The 22,535-nt window shown below is 57.1% G+C and overlaps 1 protein-coding gene across 1 annotated transcript in view; it reads left to right on the top strand.

Annotated features, from left to right (window-relative positions):
- PLXNA4 (plexin A4) overlaps window positions 1–22,535 on the top strand; it is a 408,926-nt gene that overhangs the window by 351,154 nt on the left and 35,237 nt on the right. The window contains exons 15-22 of the mRNA XM_028525438.2: window positions 5,370–5,506; window positions 6,688–6,852; window positions 9,693–9,786; window positions 10,306–10,545; window positions 11,223–11,369; window positions 12,054–12,288; window positions 15,425–15,567; window positions 20,159–20,427. Of these exons, the coding sequence (XP_028381239.1) occupies window positions 5,370–5,506; window positions 6,688–6,852; window positions 9,693–9,786; window positions 10,306–10,545; window positions 11,223–11,369; window positions 12,054–12,288; window positions 15,425–15,567; window positions 20,159–20,427 (1,430 nt within the window). The remainder of the gene's footprint in view (window positions 1–5,369; window positions 5,507–6,687; window positions 6,853–9,692; window positions 9,787–10,305; window positions 10,546–11,222; window positions 11,370–12,053; window positions 12,289–15,424; window positions 15,568–20,158; window positions 20,428–22,535) is intronic.

Raw genomic sequence — 22,535 nt, 5'->3', positions numbered from 1 at the left:
AAGCTGCTTAACCTCTCTGTGCCTCAGGACCGTCATTTCTAAAATGGAGGTGACAATAATAGCATCTACCCCATGGTATAGCTGTGAGCATGCCATAAAATCAACCTCTCACTTCCAGTGTCGGTTCCTTTATGACGTCTGTGGTTGTCCCCAGGGTTCCCGTGCCCTGCCCTGCACACTGGCACCCTGTCGTCATTTCCCTCCCATCATCCTTGCTCACCCCACCCTCCCCACTCACCACCAGCCACCCCTGTCCCGTGACTGCCTCATTGTCCCACATCCCACTTGCACTCCACTTCACCTTCCTCTACCCACACCGCTACCCTTCCCACCTCAGCACCCATTTCCCCGCATCTCCCTCCCCCTCCCACGGCCCTGAGGCAGACATCACCCAGCCCTCCCTTCCCTGCAGCCTGGACCCTCCCTGGCCCGGCAAAGTCTGCCTGGCCGGCCCTGGGTGAGGGGTTCTGTAGGGCAGCGGCTTTCAGAACCTCTGATAACAGGGATGCCGGAGACATGGGCACATCCCCTGCCACATGGGCCGCATCCTTTTCCAACCTGTCTTACCATCCAGTTAACCTGTCAGGTTAATGACAACTGTGCTTGTATAATTTCCTCATGATGCTGAGCTGCTCTGGGAAGGCAGAAACCTGAGTGGTGGATTGTATATCTGAGCGTTAAATGGCCTGCAGTTTGTCATGGGGAGCCAGCCTTCACCTTCCTTCCTCCCTCCCTTCCTCCCTTTTTTCCTTCCTCCCTCCCTCCCTCTCTCCCTTCCTCCCTCCCTTTCTTCCTTCCTTCCTCCCATCTTTCCATCCTCTCTTCCTTTCATCCTTCCCCCCTTCCTTCCGTTCTTCCTTCCTTTCTTCCTTCTTTCCTTCTCTTTCATCTACCACCATCCTCTTCTTTCTCTGTTCAAGCGACAACTGTTCGTCACCTTGCACAGCACCTTTCACTAGGTATTCATTGATCAATATTTGCTTAATTGGTTGAGTTCTATAATACTAATTTGATTGCCCTGGTCTGTGGGCATCCCGTGACCAGTCACACCCAACACGGCCCCTCCCGCAGGAGGCCACAGTTGAGAAGGTGCAATGACACGCAGGACTTGCATGCCAATGTGAGCGTGGTGGGGACCGGCCTTGGAGGGCTGAGTGTAGATGCCCCGCCCACCTGAGCCCTGGCCCCTGTGCCCCTCCCACTCTGCTCTTGGAAAACCAGCCGACCTTATAAACAGTTGTCTGTCATGAAACACACCGGAAACTCATGTAGAAGAACACACACATGTAATGGATCTAAGGGATGTGTAGTTTTATCTATTTGTTTAGGATCTGTACCTCCACTTCCTCCTGAAAGGATTTGAGGGGAATTTAAAGTTACACCCAATGCACCTTGAGACAATTAGTAATAAATGTGCATGTGCTGATACAGAAAGTACACACATATGTTGCATATTATATATATATATGTATAATGTACATAAATTGTTACTCCAGCAGGGCTGAGACAATGAGAGGCAGAGAGAAAGAGAGATGGGGACAGAGAGACAGACAGCCCTCAGCAGGTATTGGAGAGGTGTGGCCTGGCGTTCCAACACGGCACGAACTCTGGTGGCTGCGGTCAAAGGTCAGCCACTGCAGGGGCCAAAGCAAGCACTGCACTGCCCTGGCCACTCACCTGCCTGGCATGGTTTTGATCCTGTGGGTGCTGGGCAGTGACAAAGTGGACAGTACTGGGGACAGCCACCACCTCATTAAGCAGTTGTTTCCTCTGGGCCTTAGCTGTCTCTGCCGTGCCACCAGCCAGACCTCTCACCTCGGTGACTTGCCCAAAGGCCACTGCCCCCTGAATGTCCCGCCCCCCGCTCTCATGACCCCCCCAGGCGTCAGCTCCCACAAACAGGGTGTCACCCTCACTTGCCCATTTCCATCACTGGCCTGTCACTCAAGCCCACAGTGTTGGACTGTGGCTCGGCTTCCTTTAGTTCTTCTCCATCACCGTGTCCAGGAGTTTTACTTTTCCCATTCTGTTTACCACCACAGTGGCCTCCTCAAATCCTTGCCTCTGGTCTGAACCCATCCAGACCCATCCACCACGGTGGAATGCCATTTTCAATATGGCAGCTCCTGCCTCAGAGCCAGGCACCCGCTGCCTCTAGCTTTCTTCCAAGTTCCGTGGTCTGGCTGCCCTGCCTCTCCAGTCCTATTGCTCCAGGCTTTGTGTGACCCAACCCCCTTCCCTTCTCTCTCTCCTTCCCCTCATTCCTCTAAACCACATCCCCCATCCCTCCAAGTCCTGCTCACTGCCCGCTCCTCAGCCTTCTCCCGGGGTGCCCGCTCCCGCTCACTGGGGATGCATGGCATCTGTCTGCACTGGCTGGCGCTCAGCGTTGCCTCCTTGCAGCCCTGCTCCTCCATCCAGCCAGCCCGTGTGTGGAGACGAAGCCCGGTTGTTGATTTCTTTGCCAGCCGCCACAGCACTTAGTGAGTTCTAACCCTCCCTGCGTGTTAGAGTGTCCTGAGGGGCTTTAAGCCAAGTGCTCTGGAGCCCCCCTGGACTGACGCACACCCTACAGCTGGGGCACGAAGCTCCCCAGCAGGTCCTAACCGCAGGCTGGGCTGAGGACCACTGGCCCGGAGGTAGCGTTTACTGAGTAGCTACCTCGTGTCTGCTGACATCTGCTCTCAGGCTTCCCTCTTACAGCGTCTCCATGGTGGACACTCAGAAGCCCCTGCTGCTCCCAGGGCAGGTCAGTCCTGCCTGCATGCGTGTCTCCCCCGCAGCAGGATGCGGCTGGATGTGGGGTATTGAGGCAAGGCTTCCTGGAAGGTGCTGATGGAAAGGCGGGGTTTGTGCAAGGCAGGATGCAGTTTCCTGTGTGGATCCTGTGCAGTGGGAGGCGGTTCCTGGGACGAGGTAGAGCAGGGGAATGCACCAGAAGATGGGGGCAGGGGGAGGGGGGGAGGGAGGGGTGATGGGGAGGAGGAGAGGCAGGCAGGAGGCAAGTCAGGAAGGAGGAGAGCTATTGTCGGCCCTGCAGGTCCCCAGGCCTCAAACATTTGTGTCAGCTCCCTGTGGAGGAGGCATCTCGGGAGAACGGTCCTGCTGCTACATGTTCACTCAGGAAGACTTTCCAGGAGGAGGAATGGTGGTAGGGACCCCAGTCTCCTCCCCAGACCCCAGTTTGCATTTAGGGGCCTGATGGATGAGGGCCGCCCCACAGAGCTCCCAGGGGTTCCGAGTGGGAGTGAGGGGCAGAGGTCTCCGAGAACCTCACCGGGAAGTCGGGACGAGACAGAAGGGCCCTCTTCATGCTCCTCAGCACCTCAGAGCCCTCCCTGCCTTCCTGGCAGCTGGCAGGTAGATCAGGCTGGGCCCCACAGGAAGCCCGAGCTCCTCTGGAGTCGGATTCCACCGGGGACCCCCTTTCCAGGGCTCCTCTGGGATTCTGTGACTGCTTCTCAGGACCTAGGGCATGCTGGGGTGCTGCTTCCCGGGGCCGAGGTCAGGGGTAAGGTTCGGGTCTCCCTCAGTTTCCCTCCCCCAATCAGTCCGGGCTCCGTGATGCACTCCAGCCTTGTCACAAGCTCTGTCCCGGGAGATCCCCCTGGAAAGAGTGCCTTTCCCTTCCCTCTACGTCCATCCAGGAGCCCCGAGAAGAGGTGGCAAATAAGGTGGGATTTGATTTCCCGTGCAAACCCACCGTGAAATATTTATGACGCATGTCTTGAATAATTTATAGTTTCTCACAACTTTAAAACAGTCCCCATCTCATCCTCTCCCAGCCCCCAGAACAACCCCAGCAAAGCCAGCAGAGGTTACTCACTTCTACCCCGTCCAAGTACCTGCCCCCCCCACAGGCAGCCAGGGCACCCGCTCTCCTTTCACCCCATCTATCTTCACTGGCCTGCTTTTGATTAGTAGATCTCTTCCCGCTCCGCCCTCCTCGCAGCCCCTGTGCCCAAGCGCACGCGTGCACACACACACACACACACACACACACAAAGAGTCACCTCTTTCCCTTCCCTCTCTGGGGAGGCCGGCAGGGCCCAGGTCCGGAAGCTCTCCCTTTAGTCAGTGGGGTGAAGAAACCTTCTGTGGGAGGTGGCACCAAGTTACAGAACCAGAAAACCGGCAGGCACCTTTGAGATAACCCCCTTGTGACCCAGTTCCCTGATTTTGTGATCAGAGAGGTCAAGTGACTTGTCCCAAGTCAAGCAGCGCTCTCTACATAGCACAGAGAAAGGAAGACCCTTTCGGCACTCCACTCTGCCCTGTTCGTTCGTGTCTCTGGTCGAGCCAGTAGCAGAGGCAGAAGAAGGCCTTCCTCAACTTGGCGGGTGCCACAGCATTGCCAGGCTCGGGATCTGCCAGGACCTGCGAGCAGAGCGCAGGTGGACCCCAGCCTGCGCCCCCACCCCACCCCACGCAAGTGCCCTGTGCCTGTACGTGGGCATGGGTGCGCCCAGGCCAAGCCGCGGAATGGCAGGCTTCTCCGGTGCTACAAATCCAGGCCTCTCTGTGGGGAGGCTGCCCGCCAGCTCAGAGGAGCTGAGTGGGTTCAACTTTCGGTGCAGAATTCTTCCAGGGGGCAGGGGCTGGGGGGGGGGGCAGGGAGAATGAAATCTTCATTTAAATGCAGATACAGTCTTCTCACCTGGGACTGGAGAAAGTTTTTTCCATTAAAATGCTAATGAAAGAACACACAGCAACTCCAAGTCCTCAGCCTCCCCGCCCCACCATCTCCACTGCGACTCCGCTGGATCCGCTGACCCGGCTCTGCCCGCCTGCCCCCACGGGTTCCCCTGGAGCCCTCACTCCCCGTTGCTCTGGCCCCTGGGTGCTTCGGGCAGCTCTCTGAAGGTCTGCGGAAGGCGCAGCTCGCCTTCCGAAAGCAAATGTGTTCGGAGACTGGAGAGGAGGCGAGGAGCCAGGGCTCGGGAAGAGATCTCGGTTGCACCGCTTTTCAGCTGTGTTACCTTGGAAACTGCACCTAACGTCTCTGAATGCACCGTGGGTAACAACACACACCGTGTAGGATTAATTGGGTGGTTACATTACTTATATATATATTTAAAATACATTAAATTATTATATATATGATGGTATAAAGCCCACCACTTTAAAAAAAATCAGTACATAGCGGCTATTATTGGTATTGTTACTATTATCAATATAGAAATGCAACCTCCAGGGGTCAGAACAGTTGCTTTCCCATACAAGCGCCAAAAGTCTGCCGGCCCCCTGGGAGGCCACCAACAGTGGGGACTCCAGAAGGTGGACCGGGCCGTGGGCGCTGCCTCAGGCCTGCACAGAACCCTCTGCGGCCCTTTCGGGTTGTGTCTCAGGCCGGACCCTTCTCCACACAGACGCTGACCCTCTCAGACCTGAAGCCCAGCCGGGGGCCCATGTCCGGGGGCACCCAGGTGACCATCACCGGCACCAACCTGAACGCGGGCAGCAACGTGGTGGTGATGTTCGGGAAGCAGCCCTGCCTCTTCCACAGGTAACTCCCCGCGGGGCAGGCTGTGGGGCGCAGGGCACAGAGTGGGGCGGAGCTGCCCAGGCGGCAGCTGGCTCAGGCTAACCTCTGGGAATGCTTCCTCCCCGTGGAACGTGGCTGACCTCCTCGGGACAGGGCTTTCTGGGCACCCCTGGCTGTGGGTGTCTGGCTCGGTCTGAAGCCCTGCCAGGCACCCCTCCCCGATGGGCCTCTCGTGCTGTTGCACAGTTTCCCCTTGGTGCCCCATACCACCCACCGTGCAGAACCTGGGCTTCCACGGGACACAGTTTGGGACCGAGAGCCTCTTCCCTCGGGTTAGCTTCTGCAGAGCAGGCAGGGACTGCCGAGAGCTGGTGGGGCAGCTGCCCCAGCTAGCTACAACCGAATCTCCAAAGGCGGCTGGCTTTCTCTCTCCTGCTTCCACCACCCAACCCCAGCAGGGCCTGCCTTTCCTGAGCCAGGAGCCCAGGGGCCAAGGAGGCAGGAGGTGCATCCAGCGAAGGACTCTCTGACTCTAGGAGAGGTGACAGGGGGTCAGTCCCTCCACAGGCTGGAGGTTCTGCAGAGAGGGATTCCCAGGAGGGAACTATGAGGAAGGCCAGGGCAGATGTGAAGTCAGGCGAGGCCGGGCCTTGCAGGAGGACTGTTCAAGAAAAGCTGCTTGTGACCTAGGGCACAGAGAATTGATTCGGGCCTGTTGCAGTAGGTGCCAAACATCACAGTAGGGAAGAGAGACTCACTTCCAAACACAGCAAAGACGGCTGGGGATTTACACCCAACAAGCAGAGGAAGAGGCCAGTGGGTAGGAGATTCCTAAGAGGAAATCCTTGCTAAACCAACTCAGCAGGATTCTCGCTGAAGGCTGGCCAGGGTGCTCAGATACAGAGGGCCTGCAGATATCAAGGGTTGGGGGGATTCTTGCTGAACTGACTTCGCAGGATTCTTGCTGAGAGTGGGGTTGGGCCGGCTGCAGACCAGGCCCCAGGGGGAGGCCTAGTCAGAAAGAGGGCTCAGAAGAACCTGTCTTTGTCAGTAGGTCCCAAAGGTTTATTACATCTGAGGCCACGCTCACCATGACCTCGGAGGAGCTGGACAAACAGGGAGGGGCATGAGAGGGCCCTGACCCAGGACCACCTCCTTCCTGGGCCCCCAGGAGCCCAGCTCCGTGTCTTCCCTCCCTCCAGGCGCTCTTCATCCTACATCGTCTGCAACACCACGTCCTCAGAGGAGGTGATGGAGATGAAGGTGACGGTGCAGGTGGACAGGGCCAGGATCCGCCAGGACCTGTTCTTCCAGTACGTGGAGGACCCCACCATCGTGCGGATTGAGCCAGACTGGAGCATCGTCAGGTAGGAGCCGCCCACCCGCCCCGTCCTTCCTTGTCTCTCAAAAGCCAAGGGGAGCTCTGGGGGCCACGCTGAGATGTCCCCGAGGACATCTCTGAGGAGGACCCGGCCCTGGAGGCCAAGCTCTGACCGACCAGAGGCTGCGGCCTCTAATTCGAGGTGTGGAGGCCGCGTACCCATCTCAGAGTGACTGCCCGAGGGAGGTGTCGGTCCCTCTCCCCTAAACCTCGCTCCTGGCAAATACGGACAGTAATTCAAGTCCTGCTGAGGAACGTGGGAGGGGGAGTAAGATCAGGTCTGGCTTCTCCCCGGTCCTCTCTGGAAGGAAAGCAAGTGCATGCCGACCAGAGGGGTCCAGGTAGCACGAGCGGCCTCCGTGCTTCCGCAGCCTCCTGCTGACCTTTGTCTCAGCACGGTGACCTCCCGTTGCCTGCTTGCTTTGTGCTTCCCACTACTGCAAAAACTCCCCAAGGGCAGGGACTGGGTCTCATTCCCTGCCCTCCTCCGAGGCCTGGTCCACAGAACATGTCTCTGAGGCCAGGGAGCCCCGTACAATGCTGTTGCAGAAAGACCCTCTGGTGCTGCCTCTCGCTCAGCCAGTCACACGCTGACTTGGGTCATTTGCATAATCTCCCAGGGTCTCTACTTCTTGACTGATTACCCCTGGGGCTTGGGAAACTCCAGGATCCCTGGGGACCCTTTCAGCCCTGGCTGGGTGGCACCTGGAGTGGGGGTGTCTCCCCTCGGGGAGGGAACTTCAGGCAGGCAGCAGGAGTCTGCTTCTCCAGGGCCTGCAGAGGGCATCCTGACTGCAAGGCCCCGGGTGATCCCTGGGAAACCTCTGCTTCAGGAAACGTGTGGGGGATGGAACGAAGGCTTGGGGTCAGAGGGCGTGGGCTCAGCCCAGCGCCACTGCTTACCAGCCAAGTGACCTTAAAGGTTACTTAACCTCCCCGAGTTCAGGGTTTCCCATCAGCCAGCTCCCTCCAAGGGCGGCTGAGAATTCAGGGAGGTGCACATGCACAGTGCAGTGCCTGGCTCAGTGCCCCCTTCCTCTGAGCCTCTGCGTCCTCAGCCCTCCCACTGTCTACTTGGGATGGGGGGGCGGGTGGGGGTGGAAATGTGGTCTCCACCAGCTGAGGCAGGAGTCAGGGGCCAGTCCAGTGCAGAGAACAAGGAGTTCTCTGAACCAGGAGTCAGCAAACTCCAGGCTGGGCCCCAATCTGACTGTCTGCCTGCCTTTGTAAATAAAGTTTTATTAGAACACAGCCACACCCATTTGTATATGTTTTGTCCGTAGCTTCATTCTCACCACAACAGCTGAGCTGAGTGATTGTGGCAAACCACGTAGCCTGGGAAGCCTGAAATATTTATTCTCTGACCCTTTACAGAAAGAGTTTGCCACACACCAGAAAAGGCAGCTTTCCTGATAAGAGGTTGTCCTTAGCAATTAACTCTCTAAAGCCCAAGCTTTATCAGTTTTAGCCAGGATCTCACAGCAGATGAGACCCACAAGGCATGGAGAGGGGAAATAGCCTATAAAAATGTATTCTGGGATGTCCCCCCGGGGCCTGCTGAGTCCAGGGAGTGGGCTCCTGTGCCCAAGACAAAGTCCCTGAGGAGGCCACAGCATCTTTTCATTCGGTTCTTTCTCGTATCATCGTCACGGAAATGGAGGTGCCATCCTCCCTGGCACTCAGCAGCCACCCCCGAGTCACGTGGACAGGAAGAGGGAGGGTGCAGGCAGGTTCAGAGTCTGCCCGAGGCTGCGGGGTTTTTGCTGCAGGTCACACCTGCCCTGAGGCGGCGCTGCAGAATCCGGGTGCCGCATTGCCTACACCAGCCTGGGTGATGTAAGGAATGGTGATGGGGGCGTTGGGTAAAGGCATCCTGAGATGACCGAGAAGATCGGGAGATGGTTGGATATCACAGCTCATTCTCAGACACTGTCATGGGCAGAAGAGCTCATGGTTTCACAGGAATGTGGGGGGGCATGGGGACGGGTGAATACAGGGCTGGAAATGAACGTGAGTGTTCAAGATTCTTTGCCCACCAAGCTTATAACTACTCAACTATTATGGGCAGTAGGGTTCTTCTGGAAGATACTCCCTTGGTTGAGGAAAAGGTGATTCTTCCCTTCACTTTGAGTTGTCTCCAGGGAAGACAGTCCCCGCCCCTTGTCAGCTTCGCAGCCACCCTAAAGTAGGACAATGGCATCCAGGTTGCCTTTGAAAAGCTGCACCAAGATGAATCTCCTGACCCCCCACCCATCATCAGTTCTCTGGCTGGCACCCCGAAGTGAGGAGACCTTGATCTGGGAGGCTTCCATATTTGCGTCCCCAGAGCAGGTTCCTGGCGTCTGGGCCTCTGCCTTCCACAGGTCCAAGCCGACTGAGCCCCTGGAGTGGAGATTTGTGGGATGGATGCCCTGGGGCAGGAGGCTGTGCTCAGACCCTGGAGGGTCTGGTGGGCGAGGTCCGCTGCATTGGCCAAGGGCACTGTGAAAACTTTCTAAGACTGGTGGGGACTGCAGTCAGGGGGCCTGGGGCGGCCGAGGAGGCTGAGCTGTAGCCCCAGCCACCGCAGGGTGTCCACGCTCCAGATGAGCTCAGTGCAGGATGGCCACGGACATCTGGCCATCACTGTCTTTGCCTTGGCCTCCGAGAGCTCTCCCTTATTATTATTCAGTCAGCTTGTCACCACTGTCCCCATGAACATTGTCATGCCTACTGGTTATCGTGGTCTTTCATGTCGGAGCTCAGTCTGATGGATTATCATCATCGTCGGCGTTGCTATTCCTGTCCCTGTGTTTACACACCTCCCTCTTTTTTCTTCCCGGCCAGTGGGAACACACCCATCGCCGTGTGGGGCACTCACTTGGACCTCATCCAGAACCCCCAGATCCGCGCCAAGCATGGAGGGAAGGAGCACATCAATGTGAGTCCAGGGCTGGCAGGGGCCGTGGGGGCTGTCCGCTCAGCATGCGGCTTCCCTAAAGGGTGTGCGGCTCCCCGAGTACTCAGAAAGGCCCATCCTGGACACTGACGACCCATTTCGCCTGACGGCCCTGAGCACTGGGACGCTGGGTTGGAGGAGCTGAATGAGGGCATTTTCACACCTCAGGATTCAGGCATGGAGGAGCAATCGCTTCTGGGTGTGTGGGGCTTTAGACCCGAATTCCTCCACCCTTCCGACCCCGAGTCCCACTCCTTAGCTTGGCGATGCCCTAGTCCCTACTCTACCCACCACGGGCCGAGTGGAGCCACGTGCCAGCAGCACAGCTCATTCCTCGAGTGCCCAGGCCTTGTGGTCCTGGCTGCGGAGGCGTTCTGACTCCTGCACACCTGTCCCGGGCCAACGCCATGCCGTATGGCGGCGCCGAGGGTGGCCTGGGGGGGTGCGGTGGGGCCATGTGTATGTGGAGGTATGCTCCATAGTCCTGTCTCCCCTCCACAGCTCTGTGAGGTTCTGAACGCTACTGAGATGACCTGCCAGGCGCCGGCCCTCGCTCTGGCGCCCGACCACCAGTCCGACCTGACCGAGAGGCCCGAGGAGTTCGGCTTCATCCTGGACAATGTCCAGTCCCTGCTCATCCTCAACAAGACCAACTTCACCTACTACCCCAACCCAGTGTTTGAGGCCTTTGGCCCCTCCGGGATCCTGGAGCTCAAGCCAGGCACACCCATCATCCTAAAGGTAGGCTGAGGCTGGGGGGGGGGGCGCAGTGGGGGATAGGAGGCCACTGCGGGGGAGGAGGGCATTTTTCAAGTCACAGGAAGAGGCCAGAGGCCTTGGGCTCCTGCCACGTTTCGTAACTGGAGTCCCTGGCAGACTGTGCTATAGCCCAGAGTGCGTAAACACTCGGTCTGCGTCTGTGTTGGGGGACTCACTCTTTTACAAGCTGTGGGGGCCGATCCGGGTGGCCAAATGCACCCTGGCCATCTGACTCCCCAGCTTCCTGTCTCCTGAGCCCAGGACCTGGGAGTCCAAAGGCCCATCCTGCCTCTTCTGTGCAGCCCTTGGAAAACCACAGCATAGGGTTCTTTGGAGTGTGGGTATCAAGTTTTAACTTGAACTGCTATGGCTGTTTGAATCAGCTGGTAGTGACCGCCTCAGCTCTGTGTTGAGAAGGATTCTGAGGCTGCATTTGGGATGGGCCAAAAGAGTGCCTTGGTTATTGACTTCCCACTGAGGAAGGGGGGGTGATGGTATATGTACCTTGATTTGGTGTGGGGGGGGGGTGACTTATAGAGGGAAGGAGGCCTCTCCACAGCTCTCCAGCAGTTTGGAAGCTGTGAGTGGGAGGGCGTGGAGCTAGCCAGTAGCTGTGGCTCTGACTCTGGGGTGGGAACGGGGCTTTCCTGTCCACCCAGGGCAAGAACCTAATCCCGCCCGTCGCTGGGGGCAACGTGAAGTTGAACTACACCGTGCTGGTCGGGGAGAAGCCGTGTGCGGTGACGGTGTCGGATGTGCAGCTGCTCTGCGAGTCACCCAACCTCATCGGCAGGCACAAAGTGATGGTGAGGCTGGAGGGACCCCGTCTGTCCTGGGTAGACAGGGCACAGGGACACGGGGGCCTGAGCAGCCCAGCTTGGTCCTGGGCCACCAGGGCTTCCCAGGAGAGGGTCATGTCCTGCTTCAACTTTCCTCCAGCCACCCCCCACACCCCGAGTCCCCTCCCTGTCTCACTTCTGACTTCTCCCTTCTGTACTGTCCTTCCCTCCCTGCTGCCCGGTGCCACCGTGAGGGCCCTGCGAACCAGCCTTACATGATGTGTAAACTGTTCGCTCTGAGCAAGAGACTCAGGAAAGCATCACTGTTGGCCTGGGAAGGTCCTTAATACCGTGTTCTGTGCCTCGTCCTTACAATGGGGCGAGTGTCCGGGAGCCAGTCGTTGATGTCATGGCGTCACACTCTTTAGATCCCAGTCACGCGCTGTTTCCTTACGGACGTGACCATGCTGTCTCCTGAGTGGGAGGCTGTGTGACTTTTCCTGCCATAGGGGTGGTCTGTGCTGCACCGACCGGACCCCCTCCCGCAGCCCCTGCACGCCCTCCCCTCTGCTTTCACAACCACAGATGATTCTGCTCCCCGGGGCTATTTCTCTCGTGCTCCCGTGCTTACCAATTTGTTGGTGACTTGGGGCTGTCCCCTCGGATGCCCTGTCCCCACACCCGGCTCCATCCCGCCCGCTCTGCCCGCAGGCCCGCGTGGGCGGCGTGGAGTACTCCCCGGGGATGGTGTACATCGCGCCGGACAGCCCGCTCAGCCTGCCCGCCATCGTCAGCATCGCCGTGGCGGGCGGCCTGCTGACCGTCTTCATCGTGGCCGTGCTCATCGCCTACAAGCGCAAGTCCCGGGAAAGCGACCTCACGCTGAAGCGGCTGCAGATGCAGATGGACAACCTGGAGTCCCGCGTGGCCCTGGAGTGCAAGGAAGGTACAGAGTGGCCGGGAGGCCGGGTGCATGTGTGTGTGTGTGTGCGCACGTGTGTCTCACACACAAGCAGTGGGCTGAGCGTCTGCCTGCAGAACTTTATCCGACCCACGAGCCTGTGCCCAGACCGTCCCACACCCTAGCCAGCCCCACCCGGCAAGGCCACAGCAGCCTAAAGCCTTCTGTCCCCGCTCCTGGAGCTGCCCCCTGCCAAGTCAAACTGGCATCTTTCCAAATCCTGCCACGGCAGTCTCCAGCCCAGAACCCTGGCCCAGTGGCTTTGACGCCCCCATCTTGGGGGAACCCTGGGGTGACTGCCCCGACGCGTGCAGGCAACTCCAGCTCTCTTCCTTCAGAAGGAAGGGACGGCTGTAGGGCTGATCGTGACTTCGAAGGAACAGTGTTTCCCAGCTTGTACTTTAAAAATTACCAATGTACCATGAAGTGAAGTCAGCTGCACCGAATCCAAGAAGGAAATTAAGGAGTCAGGCTCTTGTCACCCCCAGGATATCATTTTGTGAGTCACGCTGGAGGGATGAGCCGGTTCCTCACTGGAGATTTATATGCAGAGCAAATCGGCCCCGTACCTGGGGCTCTCCCGGGCGGGAGGTGGGTCCACTCCGTCCCCTCTCTGCCTCCTTCAGCTGTCAGCGCGGCATCCGCCTTGTGGGATTGTTAATTACTGCCTTTTATTATATTTACGCTGCTTAATTTTTTTCTCCGCAATGTACTCTTTCCTCTAATTAGGAGTAGTGATTAGAATCTCTTTTATGTGCGGCAGGCGTGAGGCTTTGAATGTTGGCGGCGCGCTCGGTGACTTGAAGGGAAGCTGCAGACTGATAAAAAGCCAGCTCTCTCCCTCTCCTCCCCGCCAGCTGGGCACCCCAGCGGGGAGAGACGGCGAGGGGGAGCGTGCAGCCAGGTTCCTCTCGGAATGTTCCAGAGGCGGAGGCATTGGCGGTCAGACAGGGAAGCCAGCTGAGCGTCGGAGGCGGCACAGAGAGCCGGGGCTGCGGCCTGGGGCAGAGCTGCCCGCGCGGGCACGGGCAGGAGGGAAGACTTGTGGAGCGCCGTGTAGGGTTCAACGTGAGAGTGTTTCCAGGGTGCCCGGGGCTGGCTCTTAAATGTTGGCAGGGTCCAGGAAGGTGACTTCCTGAAGACTTGACCGTGAGCTAGCACGTCACCTACACATGAGCCCAGAGGAGGCCTGGCTGGGGCCCTCACAGCCCTGACGCTCACTGACCTGCACACTCAGACGATCACTGATGCACACACTCACACCCATGCTCATGCATGTATTCCCATGCGCTCCCTCAAACACACAGGCGTGTTCCTCACTCAGAATGTACATGGGTGTTCCTCTGGGCTTTTGGTGACAACACATGCCAAAAAGGCTGACTCCTCCTTCACACACACACACACACACACACACACACATCAGTGTAAGTCTGACTTGGAAGCGTCAGGGTTGCTCTGCTGTGGAGTCACTTTCCTTGACGAGGACCCCTGCGTCAGTGTGGCTAGAGTGTAGTTTCAGGGTATAGGAGCGGAGCAGCACAGGGTGGTCACAGCCGCCTGTCTATGGCCAGCGGGCCTCCCCATTGTTCTGTCACACAAGAAGCATTGGCATCCACAAGCCCCCAAACCCCCATCTCCACAGGCCTGAAGTCAGCGCCGCAGGAGGCAGTGGGGCCCAGGGCCGGGGGGGGGCAGCCGTGTGGTGTTCCTGGGGTCACCGGAACTCCCCGGACACGGGGCTTGCTTTCCAAGGGCTTTTCTAGAGCCACGCATGGCTTGTGAATCTCTACGGATTCCCCAACTAAAGTGTTTTTTCTCTGTTCTTGTGTTTGTATAAATAGAAAGAAACATTGGTTAGTTCATGTCCACTGGTTCTTTGTCAGCACGTGCTGATCCATTCTGGGTGTGTGCACATGTGTGTACATGCATGCTTACATGTGTGTGTTTGTGCCTGCATGTATGCATGAATGTGTGCAGGTGCAGGTGCCGAGGAGACAGGCAGGGCAGAGAAGGGCCGGGCACATCACCTCCGACTTCCTGCAGTGGCAGAGGGTGGCCCGGGATACAGGCTGTGCCTAGGACAGGCTGTGGTCAATGCTTTGGTGCTGCATGACGGCTTCGACCTGTGCACCAGCTTCCCCTGGGCTAGAGGATGTGTGCGGCTCCGTGACTCTCTGGAGACTGAGCTGCCTCCACAGACTGCAGTGCCCGCACACAGCCCATTATTCACCACTGAGTAGCACCAACTTGCGGAAGGAAGGACAGGACCCGCCCTGCATATTTATTTGTACAGAAGGGATGCATTGGTGTGGCAGAGCCCCATTCTGGCCCCGTTTGGTGGTTTGATAGCTTCAGTGACCTGCACAGCCCAGAACTGGGACTTCAGAAGAAATTGTTCTTTTTTTTTATGAGGTGTTTTTGTTTGTTTGTTTTTTATTTTATTTTATTTTTAAGATTTTATTTATTTATTTTTAGAGAGGGAAGGGAGGGGGGAGAGAGAGAGAGAGAGAGAGAGAGAGAGAGAGAGAGAGAGAGAGAAACATCAATGTGCAGTTGCTGGGGGTTATGGCCTGCAACCCAGGCATGTACCCTGGCTGGGAATCGAACCTGGGACACTTTGGTTCCCAGCCCGCGCTCAATCCACTGAGCTACGCCAGCCAGGGCTGAAATTGTTCTTAAGTCTTGAAAGGAAACTCACTATAAAACACAGAATTGGGAGTAGGTCCTTCATCACTGGAACTTCCCCCTTTCCTCCACCCCCACCTGCCGTTCCTCTCCAGTCCCCCCACCCCGAGCACGTTTTGCAGACGAAGCCCTTCATCCTCAGGTGTGGGGGTGCTCCTGGCCCCAGCAGCCGCATAGATCTGTGGGCCGCCTGCCCCCATCCAAGCTTCGGAAGAAATTCGGCCCACAACCAGCTCCCTGGGGCTGTACCTTTCTCCTGTGCCTGTGTTGTTTGCCTCAGCTACTTAACTTAAAACTTCCCAGTTCTTACTTCTGCACATCTGAGGCCCGTTGCTCATGCCCCCCAGGGGCTTGGGTGAGGTTCTGAGTGTGGCAAGTCGGCGGTAACTCTTGGGCCTGCCCCACCCAGGGTTCTCACGAGCTTCTCTTGTGCCAGCCTTTGCCGAGCTGCAGACGGACATCCACGAGCTGACCAGTGACCTGGACGGGGCCGGGATTCCCTTCCTGGACTACAGAACCTACACCATGCGGGTGCTCTTCCCGGGAATTGAAGACCATCCCGTCCTCCGGGACCTCGAGGTGAGAGCCGTACCCGTGGCCTAGCACTTCTCCGTCACGGTGCTAGCACGGAGGGAGATGCAGGTGACCTTCGAGTCGAGCCGCCTCATCCGGAGGCGAAAAAGCTGAGGCCAAGGAGGGGATGCACGGTGCCCAGGGACCCCCACTTGTCGGCAGCAGCCAGTCCCTCTGGAGGAGGCAGGGCCAAGCCCGGGAGCCTCAGAGCAGAGGTGGGAGCGAGGCTTTGGGACTCAGGGGGTCATGGATTCCTTGAGAATTGAATGCAAGCGCCTGTCCTCAGAAAAACTGTGCGTATTCACAGAAGTAAGAAATCTGGCAAACAAATGTCAGGAGTTCATGGGCCCTTATTTAAGAAACTGCGATCTGATGATTTCGCCACTGAGTTGGTGCTCAGTAAGTCCACGTGGAAAAGATCAGTGGCACGCCGGGGAGGGATGTAGAGAGTGAGTGATGAGCACCTAACTCTCTCTTGCACCAGCAGGGACCTCATCTTCCAAGCATTTCATCCCTCTTCCTGTCTAGCGTAGGGGCTGGCTTGCACGTACAGTCACACTGCCCTTTGTTCCTCAAGGGATTCGGAATGAATTATAAAGGTAAGTAAGTACCCAAGAAAAGAGAAAAATATAAATGAGGAAACCAGGGCAAAATAACAACTGTACAAATACTCACTATTTATTTGTGGACTGCCAAGCGGCCCAGATTGGAGTGCTTGGACACATGCCTTCACGGAGCTGCCCGAGAGCCCTCCGAAGCGGGCGGCACAGCGGAGGGCACAGAGAACTCTGGGTCCCATGGCCGGGAGGGAGCAGGCTGGGATTCGAGCCCCGGTGGTCAGACTCCAGAGCCCGCCCTTCCAACAGCAAGCCTGTGCACTTGACTTCCAAGGTGCTACATCAGTGTCATGTCTTCCGGCTCTGGATACTTATTAGGATGGATGGAAGATTGTGGCCAAAGTAGCAACAGAAAATAAGACTAGTTCCAAGATTTATATGGTCCATAAAATAAAGCAGACCCATCACTCAGGAGGCACGCGGCTGTGCAGGCTCTGGCCAGAGGGAGTGTCTGCTTGACTTCTGCACAGGGCTGTGCACTTAGCAGGAACTGCTGCTCCGACGGCCCCGTGATAAATCACCTACGTGCTACCGTGGCCTTATTTCTCGTCTGGCCCCTTAAAATTTCCCCTTCAGCTTGAACATCCTCTGTTTTCCTTGCCTTTATTGTGGAGGGAGGCTTTCCAGTCCCAGCCTTTGCTCGCAAAGCAGTTAACGGCCAGCTCCACCAACGGCCCTGAGGTGGAGCCCCCGAGATAGCTCACCGTTGGGCGTGTGCTCTGAATCCAGCAAGTCACGCTGCTTCATTTTTTAATTTTGGTAAAATAAACATAACATTTCAGCTATTTTTTTCTATCCTCACCTGAGGGCATTTCTTTTTTTCATTGCTTTCAGAGAGAGAGGAAGGGGGTGCAGAGAGAGAGAGAGAGAGAATCGATGTTTGTCTTCTTGCATGTGCCCTGACTGGGGATCGAACCTGTGACCCCTCAGTCCACCAGGCGACTCTCTAACCAAGAGAGCCACACCAGCTAGGGCTCAGCCATGTTTAAGTATACAGATCGGTGGCACAAAGTCATGCACATTGTTGGGCAGCCATCACCGCCATCGGCCCCAGAACCTTTGCATCTCCCCCAGCTGAAACTCTGCCCATGGAAGGAGTCACTCCTCCTTGCCCCTCCCCCGGCTCCTGACAACCCCCACGTACCTTCTGTCCCTATGCATTCGCCTGCTCTGGGTGCCTCATTCAAGTGGAATCACACAGTATTTGTCTTCCAGGGACTGGTTTACTTAGCAAAGTGTTCTCAAGGTTCACCGGTGTTGCAGCCCGGGACAGAACTTTCCTTTTCAAGGCTGAATCAGAGTCCCTCTACTATGGCACGCGTTGGTTACCCACGCCTCTGGCGATGGGCGTTCGGGGCGCTTCCCCCTTCCGGCTGTGGTAGCAATGCCGCTACGAGCGTGAGCGCACAAACATCTTCCTGAGAGCCTGCTCTCAATCTTTGGGAATCTACACAGAACATACGACTTTTTCATTTCCATGAAACTCACAAATTAATTGCTTGCAGACAGAAATCAACTTTTACTGTTTCGCATTAGCCTGAGGTATGCGAGACCCAGCCTCCCCAAAGAGACCCAGAGAGCTTGTGTGCGGGGGTCATCGTGTTCTCATTTCCTTCCAGCTCCTCTCTGCCACCAGAAGAGTTTCTCCCTCTTGGTTTCCCGGGCGTAGAAACATCCCCAGGGAAGCCACGACTCATCCAGAGCAGTGGTTTCCAGCCTCTCCAGCCACGGGGAGACCTGCCCACTGGTTGGGCATGAGAGGTGGATGTGTATGAAGAAGGAGGTGGCTTCTGGCTTCTGGCTGCCCTGGACGGTGGGCCACCAGGCCCCCCAGGACCACCGTGGCGGGGTCCGGGCATTCGGGGAGGTGGCTGTCCAGGCGCTGGTCACACACCCATCCTTTAGAAACAGAAAGCGAACAGTAACCACACACTCCATTTGCAGCCTATCATTGCCCCCTAAACTCTACCCTATTGGGTTACAATTAAAATTTACTATCCAGTTTTATACTCACAGACTTCAACGAAATGATCGAACCATCTGGTGAATAAAGAAAGTCTTGTTTCAGAGTGGCATTTGCGTAGGGGGCAGGGTGGCAAGTTACAAAGGGGAATTGTTCTGGGTACTCTTTACCGGGATACTTCACTGCCGTCTCTCCTTTCCTAAAATGGGGAGAAATCCCTGCCTTCTGCAGCCCGAGACCCTGTGCCAATGCCCCGCGTATCTGGGAGACCCTGGGGGAGGGCCCGTGAAGAGCAGCCCAAGAAGTAGGAGCGGCAGGTAATAAAACCGCCGTTTAAGTGCGCCCCGCGTGCGCCAAGCACTTTACATACATTATCTTATTTAATGCCCATAAAACATTATGACACAGGCACTCATATTCTCATTTTATAGAAGAGGGAATAGAGCCCAGAGGTGATGGAGCTTTCGTGCACGTAGGAGTCGGTCTCTCCGAGCCAAACCCCAGGCTGCTGGGGATGCTGTTCCTCCACGGGTCCCAGGACCCGGGCCTGGCTGACCCGAGGCGAGTGCAGCCGCAGCAGGAAGTCCAGAGCACATCCCCACACCAAACGTACCCTCCGGTCAGCCCTGTGTCCTCGTCGTCCGCCTCTGCAGGTGCCACGGTGCCCATCCCACATGTGGGTCCCCTGCCCTCGACGGCCAGCCTGAGTGCTGAGGGGTCTGAGAGGCCACAGGGAGGACTCGGTGCTGGCTTCCAGTCACTCCCCGAACCCAGAGTAGGTTTAGACATAGCCGGGGATGGGGGGGGGGGGGTGGGAAGGGGTCTGTCGTTGGGAATCTGTCACTACCCTTCACCGGCTGGCTGGCCTGGGGACCACAGCAGTAGCTTCTCTGCAAAGAGGGCACACCCCGCCCCGCGAGGTCCTCAGAAGGCTGAGTTGGAACAGTGTAAACCACGTGCCAACACAGCACATGGCACGTGGTAGCACCCAAGAAGTGACATTGCCTGTTATTAGGACAAGTTGTGGAGATGCTGTTCTGAGGAGTTTGATGGACAGAGGAAGTAAAACATGTGCAAGGGGGTGCATCCCCAGAAGCCCCTCCCTCACAGATCGGAGAGGGAGGCCAATGGGGGACACGCAGCTGGGCACACAGGCCCAGCTGATGGCAAGGCGAGGCTGCCAAGTCTCCCTCGTCCCTCCCTGTTCAGCACCTGTGCAGTGGGGAAGCTGGGGGTGGGGGGGGACCGAGCAGGAGGCCAGCCGAGGCCTTGGGGAATGTGGGGTTGGCCGGGATGAGCTACAGGGGGCCTGGCCAGCACCCCCTGGCTCTGGCAAGTTCCCGCCTCTCCTGGTCTTCCAAGTACCAGCACTGCAGCCAGGGGAGTGGAAAGGGACCCGACTTGGAAACACGTGGGAGCGCCCGGCTTCCTGACCTGTGGGAGCTGCCGATGCCAGGCATCTGGGGTTCAAGGGCAGCGCTTGTCTCAGAGCTCAGGGTCAGACCCACAGGGCCCCTGCCCCGAGGTGGGCCTCTGGCTGACCGTCTAAGGGCAGCGCCTAGGTCTGACTGGTCTCTGCCTCTAGCCGGCACCTGGCCCTGAGCCCAGAACCTAGAGGCCTCCCTGAATGAGCGGCATGAATACTCGGGCTCTGCGTCTTCCACCTTGTGGGCTTTGGGCAAGCAGGGCTCTCGCTGCCTGGCTCGTCTTCCCCAGTTCCAAACCTCTAGAGTAAAGCAGGATAAAATCGCTGCCATTCAGCCACTCGACCGTGTGTCAGGCTGTGCACTGCTAGCCTGGTCCTCAGTGCTCCCGAGGGCCCCAGGAGATGCCTGGCACAGCACCTGGCACTAGACAAGGACTTGATGGCCTTAGCCAGGTGGGCGCTGGCTGCTGTGGTTGAGTGGTGGTGTGGGAGGGCCAGCAGTTTGCACAGCCCACCTCGGTGGGAGCACCACTGGGCCCCGCCAGCCTCGCCCTCTCAGGTGGCAGTCAGACCCCTGGGTCTCCTCCGCAGGTACCGGGCTACCGGCAGGAGCGCGTGGAGAAAGGCCTGAAGCTCTTCGCCCAGCTCATCAACAACAAGGTGTTCCTGCTGTCCTTCATCCGCACGCTCGAGTCCCAGCGCAGCTTCTCCATGCGCGACCGCGGCAACGTGGCCTCACTCATCATGACGGTGCTGCAGAGCAAGCTGGAGTACGCCACCGATGTGCTGAAGCAGCTGCTGGCCGACCTCATCGACAAGAACCTGGAGAGCAAGAACCACCCCAAGCTGCTGCTCAGGAGGTGAGAGGCGGGCCCAGGGGCGGCAGGGGGTGACACAGGTCAGAGAGCCCCTACCCGGGCCATGCAGCCCGGCCCTCCTGCCTGTCAGGGAGACCAGGGTGGAGCTCCCAGAAGGAGCAGCCAAGTCCCCCGAGGTTAGGAACCCACCGGCCCAGAGGCCAGGTGCATCCATAGCTTCTTGGAAGAGCCCATGCATTGTGCCAGTGCCGACAACTGGCCACTGCCCATCTGCGCAGCCTGTTGTTTCTCATCTGCCCGTGTCTGCTCTGCCTCCTTCTCTCTCCGCCCTTCCCCTCCCCTGACTTTGACCCTTTTTGCTGGAATTCTTCTCCTGTGGGATCTTCAGAGGCATCCCCTGGCTTTCTCTAAATCAGAACTTGATTTAGGAGAGATACCCCAAGACCTCTCTGGACACCCGCCTCACCATCTCAGGACAGGAAGCATTAGCCCCCGCACCACTCACACTGCTGTCTGTCTGCTCTTGATGGCTCTGAGCCACACATGACTGCTTACATCTAAAGTAATTAAAAGTGAATAAAATTTAAAGTCACTCAAGAGCTGATTGGAAATGCAGCATCTCAGGTCCCTGCCCACACACAGGAGATCAGAATCTGCATTCCAGCAAGAAACCTGGGTGATCCGAATGCGTACCAGAGTTTGAGAAATACGGTCCAGCCTCTGTTTGAACTAAAATCCTTCGGTGGCAACTGGGCCGCAGCAAGAATTTCCTGGCACCTGTCTGAGGCTCTGCACAGCCCAGGGTCGCCCACTTGGCACGATTGCTGCCTCATCCTGGACACTGGAAACCTGAGTGGTCACGTGCGAAGTCACAACCAGATCCCGTGGCTTTGGCCTTATAGGAAATAGAGACTCTCCAACTCTATCCACGCTGCCATTCACACTTCCCATGTACTTGAAGGGCATTTCTCCCCTAGGCTGTCAGTCCAGCATCTTTAGCCTTCCTGTAGACGAAGACAGAAAACTCCTGTGTCCAGCCCTCTGCCTGGACCACCATTTACCACCCGCCTCCTGACCTTGGTCTCTGGGTCAGAGGCAGGGCCTCCTGCTCGGTCCAGGGCATAGATTTGGCTTCCGGAAGGTTGATCAGGCTTTCTCGGGTGCAGCGGGCATTCACCTACACAGCTGCAAAGCTATCAACACACAGGCGCAGGCGCACAGCTTTAGAAACAGGCAGGTTCATGTTGATTTGTGTTTTACTTCCGCCACGCAGCCACCCACCCGCGTAATCCTGGGGCTGCCAAGGCCTGCCACGGCTCCCGCCGCACCTTTCCAGGCGCGGTCTCTCTCCGAGTCTGTGTGTCTCCAGCTCTTGTTTTCTGTTTGCTCTCTCAGATGCCCTCTCTCCTTCCTGCCCTCCTTCGTCTCCTTTCCTTCTTCTTGCCCTCGGCCACCCCGCTCCTCTCAATAATCTTTCTTCCTTTCTCCTCTCAGCTTCGCTCTGTGCTGGCAGCTGCCCCGCTGCCTTGGGATTTTAGTTAATGATATCTTCAGGCAACTGCAACTTTCAACGCTATGTAAACGTGCCTAGATGGGCCAGTTTCTCCCTGGAGCTGGCTACACGCCTAGTACAAGGCTGACCATAGTTTGTTTTCTCCAAGTGGGTGCAACCGACAGTGGCCTTTGGCCAGTAACACTGCTACCGTGTCTTCACTTCCGAAGTAAAAGAATAAATGGACTTGGGTAACAGCACGAAAGATGCAATTCAGACTCAAGAAAGAACTTTCTGTTATTGCAAATGAAACACTAGAAGGGTTCCCAGGGGACGTTCCAAAGCACATGGAGACCTTTGAAACAGGGCAGTTTTGGCATCGCTTGGGATGCGCTGGGTAGCCGTGCGGTTCCGTGTTGCTGTCAGCTCTGAGTCTTCCGCTTAGGCGACAGACTCAGTCTCGTTCGGCCTTTTTGCCGTGACCCCCTGCCCCTGCTGCCTTCCTTTCTATCATCTGCCAAATCAGTATCTCCCAGGTTTTTTGTTTTCTTGCCTAAAGTAACTATAAAGTTCTCTAAGGCTGTACGGGCCCAGTGTGATCACTGTGAGGCACATGTGACTTTTAATCTAAATTAATCAAAGAAATAAAATGAAAAAT

Source organism: Phyllostomus discolor, chromosome 10, assembly GCF_004126475.2.
Source record: "Phyllostomus discolor isolate MPI-MPIP mPhyDis1 chromosome 10, mPhyDis1.pri.v3, whole genome shotgun sequence".
Classification (NCBI taxonomy): domain Eukaryota; kingdom Metazoa; phylum Chordata; class Mammalia; order Chiroptera; family Phyllostomidae; genus Phyllostomus; species Phyllostomus discolor.
This window is presented reverse-complemented; position numbering and strand designations above follow the sequence as displayed.